The sequence below is a fragment of the Chiroxiphia lanceolata genome, chromosome 1, assembly GCF_009829145.1.
Source record: "Chiroxiphia lanceolata isolate bChiLan1 chromosome 1, bChiLan1.pri, whole genome shotgun sequence".
NCBI classification, from domain to species: domain Eukaryota; kingdom Metazoa; phylum Chordata; class Aves; order Passeriformes; family Pipridae; genus Chiroxiphia; species Chiroxiphia lanceolata.
In genome coordinates, this window is record NC_045637.1 from 63377717 (window position 1) to 63390448 (window position 12732).

At 36.0% G+C, this 12732-nt stretch overlaps 1 protein-coding gene across 1 annotated transcript in view; it reads left to right on the plus strand.

The window, feature by feature from the left end:
- Positions 1-12732, plus strand: part of LOC116781998 (dynein heavy chain 5, axonemal-like) — a 156483-nt gene that overhangs the window by 109644 nt on the left and 34107 nt on the right. Inside the window, 6 exon segments of the mRNA XM_032677998.1 lie at positions 676-831; positions 1112-1294; positions 4209-4379; positions 4867-5245; positions 6352-6623; positions 8503-8667. Coding sequence (XP_032533889.1) covers positions 676-831; positions 1112-1294; positions 4209-4379; positions 4867-5245; positions 6352-6623; positions 8503-8667 — 1326 coding nt within the window.

Here is a 12732-nt window from a genome sequence, read left to right on the forward strand (position 1 = left end):
GAGTGGTGGAACATAGTATTAGTTTTTAAATAATATACTGGTTTAAAACTGTGTAACGTGGCAGTAGATGTTTTAAATATGCTTTTTTTTTTTTTAAAGAGCATTGCCTGCAAGACAAGGATTTATTTTAAAAACACGTCTACCCTAATTTTTATTTCTAGTAAAAAATCCACCCCAAACCCATGGCTTAATAGATGCCTGGAAAGGCTATTAAATTATCATCTCGAAGATTTACATTAAATATATTAAATTTAAATAAATGAGAAGGAATCTATGTGATTTTTAGCAATTTTAAGACTGGTGGAACTGAATTGGAAATTCAACATCTGATGGCATAGCAGACCTCCTATGTAACACTGGTTCCCTGTCTGAACCCCGTAAATATTTCCCTACTTCACATTAGTGTTCTAAGCATAAATCCATTAATATTTAAAAGGTATTAAGATATTACAGTGATTAGATAGATATGCAGATAAATAAGTAAGTAGATAACAACAAAGAAATGTTAAGTTCAAAGCAAAACTTCATTTCAGCAGAAGCAAGTGTTGGTCCCTAAAATGTAATCATTTGTGTAAATATCCCAGGATGAGTATAATTTTTTTAAGTTTCAGTAGATTTTATGCTGATTTCTATGTGCTTACAAATGCATGCTGTATTGTGAATCAACCTTCCTAGGTTACAACTATGAACCACAAGTTCTTCAGAAGTCACATAGAAGACTGCTTGTCCCTTGGCCGACCTTTGTTAATTGAAGATGTTGGAGAGGAACTTGACCCTGCTCTAGATAACATCTTGGAAAAAAATTTCATAAAATCTGGTTCAGCACTCAAAGTAAGATGAATTGTAAACATGAAATTAAAACCCAATAGGACAGGTGCTGGGTATCAGGTAGTCTGAATACCGATGAGATTCAGAACTTTACAGCACTTAGAAAATAAGCAGTGAACTCATGGGATTGTTTGAAGGAATTTTTTACCCATTAAGCAGAAAGTTTAAAAAGTGTAAATTAAAATGTAAAAAAAAAAAGAGTTCATAAATTTTTCATTGGATAAAATAACTTTTTTTTTCTGAATTCAGCTTTTGAAAATTGAGTAATATGTTCTGTTTTCAGGTGAAAGTAGGTGATAAGGAGGTAGATCTGATGAATGGGTTTGCCCTCTATATGACAACCAAATTGGCTAATCCTGTCTATACTCCGGAAATCAGTGCAAGAACAACTGTGATTGACTTTACTGTTACTATGAAAGGGCTGGAAGATCAGCTCCTTGGCCGTGTCATCCTCACAGAAAAACAGGTATCTAATAGCTTGCAGTATCTGTATAGATGGAAGGCTTGTTCAATGTCTGCACTGTGAGTGCGTATATATTCAGCATCGTGGTTGAAATCAAATACAAGAACAAAATTTTGAATGAAGATTTAAGGGCTGTGCATTTGCTGAAAGACAACATGGAGATGTTTTTTAATTGAATGGAGGAACCTAAACATTTATTTTAAGATCTGGCCTTGGAAAGAGAAGAAAGAAAGTTATTCATTAAAAATACATCACAAGCATGTACATGACATACATAAAATATCCTTATTCCTTCATATATAGCAAGGGCTTCTTGTTGCATCAGAAATCTCTTTTATTTCTGAATTCCTTTTTAAACTTAATTTGAATTACATGAAAAAATGCTTATGAACTTGAACTATTTTTGCCAGCCAGGCTCTAGTGTGCAAGGAGATAAAAGATTCTTAAGGAGCCCTGAACGCTGACTTCACTATGCTCTTACTGAAATTTGCATTGATTATGTGGGAGTAAATATAAGGAAGAAAATCCTCTCTCAGGTGAGAGGAAAAAAACCTGTTTGGATTAGTAGAACTGCTGCTTTCAGTAAGTAGCTCAGGTAGGCTTGCTCATGCAAGCGCAGTTCCCTACTTTAAGGGAATTCATTCCATCTTTTTTGACTTCCCAAAGCATTTGCTAACCAGTGTGCTTTAGTGTTGCTGTCATTTTCTCCAGCCAACACCCTTCCACTTTGCTCAAATGAGCATTTGCTGAAGTAAGGACTGAAATTTAAGTGCTCATCCTTCAGTCTGACAGTCAAAACCAGAGGCTGGAAAGTCATTGCTATGCACAAACTTCCTGTGAATTGTTCCATGAAAAATGGAAAAACTATAACAGCAGGTACTGGGGAAAAAGCTGTGCATTAACAGGGTGGGACAAATGCTATGGATGCAAAAATTTTAGTCTTTAATCCAGTAGTTATATGTTTACGTAAGCAATATTGAACAGCAACTACTTACCTCTGATGGGCTGGAGAGGTCTAAATCAAGAAAAAAGTTAAATAAATTTCTCATGATCTACATTTAAAACTCCTCTCTCCACACAGAGGTACCACTGCTCTGTGGTTTTGGTTTTTTTCCTGGACAGAACTACTAGAGAATTCATATTGAATGTATGTAACCACACCTAGACTGCATTTTGGGTCAAAAATATAGTCACTTAAAAATATTAATCCAATGATTTACATCAGCTAAAGAGAGCTGCAAAGGTACCTGATTAGTATCAGCACTACTTGCTGCACAGGATCATGGTTGCAGCTGATCAACATTTATTAAACTTCTCCCTTTAGCAGATATGAAGACATCATGTTTGTTGTGTCTCTTCTGTCTCAATAAGTGATGAACATCATGGTGTAGATAGCCAGAGCCAATGGGATTCTAATAAATTTAGTTCAAAGAAAAAACAGAATTGAACAAAGATTCTGAAGAACGGGTTTTATATTACAAAGAGACAATTTTATGATGGAACTAAAGTAACAGATTAAAGGAACTAAGACATTCTTAAAGATCAGTAGCGATCAATGAAATATGATCCAAGAAATGTTTATTTTTCTCAGCTTTATAGGTTGCTCCTGTGACTATATGAAAAAAATTATCAGCATCTTTTTATACTTTGATAATGAAGTTGCTACCACTATTTGTGTTCAGAAGAGGTATTTTTTATGTTTCAAATGTGATTATGAAATTCGCTTGCAAACAAGACTTGCATCTGGTATATTTGCTAATTCCAAAAGATACCTTTTACAGGCTTACAAATCGAATGGGTAGAGTGTCTATTATTAAACAAAACACGTCCTTACATGGAATTTAAGTGTGTGCTTAAGTGTATGTTTGAGTGTTCTGTAGAACTATTCCTTTTGTGTAGTTTGAATCTTTTATTTTGCATTAGTGGCACAGAAAAAGAAGTAAATGCAGAAAATTTAAAGCTGAATGACTGATGCTTAAGTCATTCTTCTCTTTTTGGAATGCAGTTACTTGTAGCTTCCATAGAAGCTACATTCTATAGCCCTAGACCATATTTCAAACAGGTTTCCAAATCAGAAGTTTGTGAAACTAAAGAAATTTGTCACTTTGAAATATGGGAGAACCCCTCCCCTACTGTATAACTTTGTACATCTCCTTTTCTCTCTAACTTGGCATGTTGACAAGAATGAGAATAAACTGAAGCTATAGCTGTAGGTAGACTATTATTAACTACCCATTTCTTACAAGAAGGTTGACTTGATTGATTAAATAAAGGTAGCCAGCAAGAGTATCCCTGAACTGTGTTGGACTGTGCAGTATAGATGCCTCATTTCACTTGGCATTGTGCTGACTTGTATGTCATTGTTCCTTTGTCATTGTCTGTCTTGTAGAAATGGCACAAAAATTCCATATGACATAAATAATATTTGAAACATTTCCTATTTTATAAGCAGTAGAGGATGGTATCTTTCAAAATCACAGAATCATAGAAATTAGAAATGGAAAAGGTCATCCAGTCAACTTGTCTCACACTGTAAAATCCATCCATACAATGCATGTCCTTGGTCTGATCCTGTTTTAAGTACTTAATGTAATGTGGCTTTTGTCACTTCCCATTGGAAACTGGCTTTAGTGCTTTTTGCACCTTACTGTGAGGAAGCTTTTCTTGGTAATTCTGATGTTTTCATTCCCCAGTATGCTGCATTAATCAAATAAATACAGTATACATATAAATTAATTTTATATATATTCAGTATGCATATAAATTGCTTTACTACAGAAATATTTTGTAATATTTATGTATTTCACAGAAAAGGCAAGAAAAACTCCAATCTGACATGCATGAAATCATGTTTTCTTTATAGGGAGTCTTTCTTTGAATTAATTTTAAATATTCTAAGGAAATTTTTTGAATACAGGAACTGGAGGCAGAAAGAATGAAACTGATGGAACAAGTGACATCTAACAAGAGGAAAATGCAGGAGCTTGAAGATAATCTACTCTGCCGTCTAACCAGTATGGAAGGCTCATTGGTTGAAGATGAGTCTCTAATAGAAGTCCTAAAGATCACTAAAACAACAGCAGAAGAGGTGAATTTATAATGCACTGTAATTGTAATTTATATATTATATGTAGACAGATTTTTGTTCTTGTTTGGTATTTTTTTGGTTTGGTTTGGTTTTGGTTTGGGTTTTTTTGTTTGTTTTGGACTGGGTTTTTTTGTTTTGTTTATTTTTTTTTCACTAAGAGACACTATATAACATTTGACTTCTTAACAAATAAGTAGTGGAAGCACTGTAATTTTTCTACATAAAATGTTACAAAATTAAACTGTTACTTGGATACTGTTTTATATTCCAGGCATATTTTGCAGGTGTAAGTTCGAATCAATTCCCATTGTGCTAAGTGTTGTAACAAAAGAAGACACAATGTCTTTGTTGAAACACTGACAGAGGGAAGCAAAGCTCAACTGAAAATACTAGTATGGTTTTAATCAAGATCTTTTCTTTTAGCCTGTGCAGTATAAACTACAAGTGACACAACTTAATCTTCATGGTCTTTTTCATTAATTTTAAGGTCAGTGAAAAAATAAGCATAGCGATGCAAACCGAGGTGAAAATCAACACCGCACGTGAAGAGTATCGTCCTGTTGCAGGTCGTGGTAGCATCCTTTATTTCCTAATTGTGGAAATGAGCTCAGTTAATGTCATGTACCAAACATCCTTACGGCAGTTCCTTGGCATTTTTGACCTATCAGTGGAAAGATCTCGGAAATCTCAGATCACAGCAAAAAGGGTAATATATATAATCGAGCATCTCACCTATGAAGTCTTCAAGTACACAGTTCGAGGGCTGTATGAAAATCACAGGTTCCTGTTTACATTGCTTCTGGCACTGACGATTGACTTGCAGGCCAAAAAAATTTCACACGCTGAGTTTGAGACATTGATAAAAGGTAATTTCTCTAAAAATGTTCTTGTTCACACATGCCTGCTAATGATAGTGCTTGCCTTAACAATATATCTCATGGATCTACTGGTTTTTAACTGGTGAATGAAAGCATATATAGCCTAAGAGGGAATTAAGAGACAAATTTTCCAAAACAAGAGCAATATAGATAATTTGTTATAAAAATTATGCTTAGATGAGGATTATTGTAATTGCTTTATACAGCAAAACAGGAAAAAGAAGTCCATTACTTTGTGAGAGAATCTGTTGTCTTTTTCATCTGCCTCTTTTTCAAGTTGTCACATACCTATGTCTGAGATTATAGACAAAAAGCAAAAACTCTCTTGATGGGCGATGAGCAACCACGTGAATGCATGAGGGCTCTGTACCATGGTTATGTATCAGTATAAAAAAGGGGAAGTCTGTTAAATGTTGTAAAACACTGTTATATTGTATTACATTGTGCCACCACTGTATGTCAGTACAGTGTAGACACAATGAAAAAGAAAAATTTTAGTAAGGTTTATAAAATTGGATGGGGGTTGACCCCATGGTCTCCAAGATATATTAAGTGCAATCTGGTACAAAGATAAGTGCAGTCAGGTACTTGGCATCTGAATATTTCAGTTTGCTTGGCAAACACTGATTTACTGTTCAGCTGTGACTCAGCTGTGTTGGAGGTGCAAATGGGCACGACGATGAGTGGTGGTTGAGCTAAAAGGCTGTTGAAGTTGCACAGCCCTGGAAATGAATGCACTATGTGCTTTTTTATGCTTTAGTCTCAGGGAAGGGAGACTCTGCTAACCATAGGTCCTTTCTACATCTAGTCTGAACACTTGGGTTTGAGTACCATTTTAGGTAGTCAAGTTTTATTCCAACTCTACAGATGCAGAGGGAGCAGCACAAAAATTACTGGGATATCAGCTTTGGGAGGAACTGAGGCCAGTTCTCCAATGGGTCTTTGTTAAATGATTTTTCCATGCAAATTCTAGGCATCTAAGTGCTGATTTACATGGATTTGTACTCCATAAATTATATAAATAAGTATTTTTTATTACTTGTCATTTTTTCTGTTTAACAATGTTTTCCTCTGCAATACGTTTCACTTTGCAGGAGGTGCCAGTTTGGATATGAATTCTGTGGAACCAAAACCAAAAAAGTGGATCCTTGACATAACATGGCTCAATCTTGTGCAGTTATCTAATTTGTACCCTTTCAATCAACTTCTGGTGCAAATTGTTAAGAATGAGAAGTCTTGGAAAGCTTGGTTTGATGAAGAAGCACCTGAAAAAGCTGTTATTCCTGATGGCTATGACAACTTACTGGATCAATTCCATAAGCTGCTCCTTGTCCGTAGCTGGTGCCCGGATCATACTGTTGCCCAAGTAAGATATGCTTTTGTACAATAGTTATGCCATGTGGCATCTCCTGTAGAACTGCTAGTTCCAAACTTACATTCTCTGAATTGTTGTTATCATAGTATTTGTTGCCAAGTGAGCTATTTTGAAAAATCAGATATTGAAATCCTTGTAATAAATACGTGTGAAAATACTAATTTATTTAATTGCAATGAATTGGAAAGCAGAACATGAAATAAATTGTGTTGGAGCTGTAAGAATACCATTGTTTTTGTTTGGCTCTTCTAAAGTCAAGTCATGAAACCTGTAAAGCAGTTGCATTCATCTGGTGAATCAAGAGATACATCCCTGTGTTTTTTTCACAGAAGAAGTGGAAAGAGAACAGTTCACTTTTATGACAGGTGCACTAAAATAGCGGATAAACTGTTTACTTCCCATCCATATGGAGGAAATAATAATTAAGACGGTCTCATGGCAAATATCATAAAAGAAACTGCAACAGACTAGCAGTTTCTCCACAGTCTGTGATGTTTGGAGTTTTTTTCTCTATGAAGGTGTAAAAGAGATATACGAGCCTATGAGTATCCTCTTTTCGCTTTTTTTTGTGGGTTTTTTTTTTTTGTCTTTATACTGTAAAGTAATACTTTTCCTTTCCTGCATATCTCAACTTTACATGTTGCATGCTGTGATAGCATCCACATTGTTTTTAGGGAACATCATTTTTTCATTAACCTCTTTTTCAACAAGACTCCTTCCATCCTTTTTCCTTTTCTGTTCTGCAGCTGGTAAGCAGTAGAGAAGTATGGGATCTCCATCTGCCACAATTTAAACAGAGCAAAATAATAAAGCTGTACTGCTTATTTATCTTACTGTCTTGCCCAACCATCTTTGAGAAATACTGTCTTGGAACAATGGTTGCAAAAAATGTCGTTATTTTATTTTTTGAAGAAAGAGGGAATGTTTTTGTTACTATCTCATTTATCTCTTTTTTCCCTTCTGTGTTTTCCCAAGTATTATAAATTTTACCTGCCTCTGCTAGGACAGAAGTTACACTTAATAGTGGATGACTAAGTTATTTTTTTTCTGCAATTGATGTCTTCCTCAGTCCACCTTGTTCCTTGGTGTTTTCTCTCCATCATACATGCCTCTGAATCTGTGCTACTCATTGCATAGCTAGGAAATCACATCAGTCAAAAAAGAATTTCATACTCCAGGGTAGCTTTAGAAGTTCTTTTAGAAAATGCCTTAGAAAAGAAGAAAATAGAGGCATAGGGAAATTTTGACCTTTAAGGATAAAGTCTGAGCTGTGTTTATGTTTTGTAGAAAGAGATATTCAGTGTAAGAGACTTGAATTGGATAACCACTGGACAGGAGAATTTGTTTGAAGTTCCAACAAATATATGGCAGATGGTAACTGGGTCAGATGAGAGATCTGTCTAATCCACTATACTGTAGAGACAGTGTCAGCAATAAATGCTTAGAGGAGCTAAGAATGGAACTGGTCTAGAGAAACGCTTTTGTTTGGCTACTCACCAAGTTTTAGCAGTCAGTAATTTAGGGGCAATATCTGGGCTGTTCCTCAGAGCCAACAGTGGATCTATTCTGCATAGATTTTTCTTGTTCTTTAGAAAAAAAGCATTTAGCATCCTCTAGCAACAATATTCACAGGGTGGCTGGTGTGTGAGCAGAATTCTTTCTTTTCTTTCTTTGAAGTTTGCTATCTGAGAATTTCAGTGGTTGCCTCCTGTGGACTGTAACTTCTGTTACAGCAAAGTTGAAAATGAAAGTTTAGAAAGTCATTGCCTTCCAATGTAGGTACTGGTAAATTCCACATCAATGATTAATGCTAAATTAAAAAAAGTAAAGGTATATATATTTCTGGTACCTACTTTTTTTTCTTTTTCAGGCTCGACACTACATTGCAGAATCTCTTGGAGGAAAATATGCAGAAGGATTTATTCTTGAAATGGAAGCAATGTGGACAGAAAGTGACTGTCGAACACCTTTGACATGCCTTTTATCAGTGGGATCTGACCCCACTGAAAGTATAGAACGTCTTGCAAAATCAAAGGTATCCTCTAAACTGAGTTGTCTGAAGCTGATAAAGACAATTTTAACTGGCCTTTGCACTAGAAATATTTCCACATTTTATAGAAGTTCAAATGATGATGTTTGTATTCATACTAGTGTTCAATGAAAGTTAATTTTTGACCAGTAACCAAAATGCAACTACTAGGAAATGGAAATATTACAGTCTTGCTTTTTGCAGTTGTTTGATTCCAGTGAGTCCTCCATCTTTATCCAGCATCTTATGATAGTCCATTACTTAGGAAAAGTACTGAGCTGTGAAAACAAAACAATATTTGTGGTTTACATTGTGTTGTGTTCACTGTAGGAGCTGAGAGCAAGAACAATCACAGAAAGATACAGAAAAAAAATCATAAATACGGTGAGAAGAGTCATTAACTTGAAGACCCTGCCATTCAATCTGTTCACTTGATGGAGACAGTTAATATTTCTTACAGCACAGCATCACTTTAAGGCACTCTGTGCTTTGTTTTATGGTTCACAGCATAGATGAATGTAAAATTTTCCCAAGAACAAGTTATTTACAGTAGATTTCCATAAATTTTCCTCCTTGTTAGAATGCATCTTCATTTAATGGTGCAGGATTTTGGTATACACTAAGTAAGACATTCCTGCTCTGTGATGAACTTGCCACTGGCTGCCGCATGAGAGGAGCCCCGAAGAAAAGATACAAGGACTCCCTGAAACAACATCTCAGCCTTGGCCATATTGATCACCATAACTGGTCTACTCTGGCCTCCAATCGGGAGGCCTGGAGACACACCATCTATAACGCTGCTGTCTCCTTCGAGAACACACGCAGGATCACTCTCGAGGAAAAAAGGCAACGCAGAAAGAACCGTGTCTTGCAGATTACACCATCTAAGGAGTCTTTCTGCTGCGCCTTTTGCAATCGGATATGTCTGTCACGTATTGGCCTCATAAGCCACCAGCGTGCCTGCAGCAAATGTGGATAGTGCCTTCCCAAATCTTCGTTCGCGAAGCCTAGCCATGAAGTAAGACATACTTGCAGAAGTGGGGAACACCCATAAATCTCTTTAGCTTATTAATTAGAATTTGTAGATGCTTTTTCTCTCTGAAAATCAGGACTCTTATTTGTCTGTCTGTGTTGAAGACAGCTTAAGTTACGTTTTAACTCTCATTTAAGTGCTTAGATTTAGGAATCTTTATTCTGAAGCTGTTAATCTCATCCCCCAGAACTGTGCAGACAGACAGCCACAAATACACAAATATAGGGAGGGACAAAAACAGCAGTTGGGTGAGCAGGATTTTTAGGCTTATTGGAAGCAATGCATTGTAAAAATGCATCACAAAAAATTCTATTTTCAAAACCATTTTGACTTTGTAGAATATTTGAAATTAACTGCAAGAATATTTATAGACTAGAAATGGCAAATTTTTTTTAGTTGTTTTTCAATTCCAAGTAAACACATTAGATGACCATATTTGGATTCCTGTTTTCATGGTATATGGTATGAATACAAATGGAGTGTCACCTTTGTGATGATGTTTTCATTTACCTATCTGGTTCTTCAACATGTGTATCCTGTGAAATGGACTTCTAGATGGGTACTCCAGTAGTAGTTAGTTTCTGTAACAAATAAAGAGAAAGACCGAGTCAGTTGAAAGCAATTCAGAGCATACGACTGGAACTTAACTCTGACTTGCATTGAGAAGTTCAGTATTTGTATCCCATTGGCCATGCAAGGGGACGGCGAACACTAATCTCCTAACAAGTCAGCCAGTCACTTATAGCCACTATTGCAAGGAGTGGAATAGAATGCTTTCGCATTCTGTCAAATCTTAAGCAAGACCTTAGCCTGTCTGGGGAAGTGCTGGTGGGTAGAAGGTGCTCTGTGATTGTGACTGTTGAAATACAGAAGTTTTTGCCGCCAATCCAAAAGTGTATTGCAGTGGACAGTCTTAATAAGTTTTCATGATTTAAGGAAATGTGCATAGAATAAATAGAAAGTGAGGTTGCAAAAGAGCTAAAGGGATTGCCTTATTTATTCACACATGGTTTATGAGCAAGGCAACATCAGCTAAGCTGTCATAACCTGACGTTCAAGTATAATGTCAACTGTAAATGTAAAGTCAACCACAATGTTTAGCTGTAAAGTTCTTGCCTCATCTCTTGAAGTAAAGATCTAACCCCATAGCATATAGAAACCTTTCAACTTTACAAAAGCCGTCCAAATTCTGTAAATCAAACTACAGATACAGATCTTTTTAAAAATAAAATTGTATATTAAGATTCTGGAACTTGAGGAGCACTTCAGTAGTTCTCTAGATTTGAAAAATATATCTAGAAATAATTTACAGTTTCCAGAAACATTTGCAAGAGGGCTTTGGGTTTACTTTGCTAGTCTGTCAACAAAGGGTACTTAGTTCCTGTCTTTCTTTGGGCTTTCTCTGCTTTTTTCCACACTAAATCTTTAACATGGGTTAGCTGTACCAAGGATCTGATCTTGGTATATATGCGATTCTATTCCTCCAAAGTATCCTATTCACTGGGGGGCTGTTGTTGTTTGGTGTTTTTCTTCTTAATGATAAAAATCTTCCAAAATACATGCTGGGCCTACTTTTCAAGGATTTCCTTTTTACAGGCATGATTTGTAGTCTTAAAATTGATTTTCAGTACTGGTGGTACCTCTAAGTATAATATTAACAATATAAATCAATTATCTGCAGTTAGAAATGTTCAAATTTCTGTCCAGAATTTACTTTTCACTCCAAAATTTAGTTGTTCAGATGGCCTTCTCCCCCAAAAATGGGAACAGTGTCTGTGACTACTGACCTACATAACCTTTTTTATAAACCAAACAAGCTCTATCTTAAAACTAGTTGCATTCCTACCCCCTTTACTTTCACTTGAAGATGGAGTGAAAATTTATCTTTCTGTAATAAAATTAAGTTTATTGTTCCTAGCACTTTGACTCCATTAAAACCAGGATTTTTTTTTTTTATTGTAGAGAGAGTTTCTTCTTTTCACGAATTATGCACAGAACCTTCAAAGGAACTGTCAGGGCCACTGTAGTGACTAATATGCTAGTATTTTCATCTGGATAGCAGTGTATTAAGATGACACAGATGTATTGGTATGACTCACCGTTGAAAGAAACATTCTATATGCTGACATTTCGATAGAGTTCTTTCAGAAGGAGTAAAATGAGGACAATCCATACTGAAAAATATTTTTTCCTTCTCTTGATGTTTCTATAACCTTTAATGATTGTACATTTGGGAGATAACCTTGCTGAGAAGTGCAAATTATGAGTAGATGCTTTGTTAGGAAATAATATATCATCTGAATATTTATGCATTCCTACAGGAGTAGTCACAGTCTTTGCTTACAGGAGTGCTAGCTGTACTCAGATGTATCTTAGAAAAGGTAAAATTTTTTGCTCCTCTATCATGAAGTCAACTTCACAGGCTGTTTAGCCTTGCTTGTTTTAGCTAGAATTTCAAGTTTTACTGACCTGACAATAGGATTTAACTGCTTTCTTATCTTTGGCATTCTCTTCTCCTCTAATCTTACCAGGATGTGGAGAATCATACACAGCAGCTGTATTTATACTGTTTTGTAAAATCAGGTCAGGGCCCATTCTCTAACCCTAAGGCTAAATGACCCAGCACAGCTTGTGACATACACTTAATCTTCTTCTCCTCCAAAAGTAGGGTAGCCTCATCCACACTGTTTAGGACTGGATGTCTTCCTTCTGTTTTGTTTCACAGTAAGAGAGTGTCAGTAGCAGTAAAGCTCTCAGCCAGCTGAAGACAGGCCCAGATTGATAAGTCTTTATGCATCTCATCACTCACAGCATGAGGGATACTCAGCTGGAGGTCTTGAACATGAAACTGTCCATGAAACAAAGCCTCTTCATCAATTTCTTTTGCCCTCAACATGTATGAAGGATAACATGCTCACCTGGGTTTGATAATTCTGGTTTTCCCTGGTGGGAGTCAGGCAGCCAACTGAAGCCAGGAGGCTGCCTACTTAACAAGAGTAGTATGAACAATAAGCAGGAGAGGATCTGCCTGCACTTTA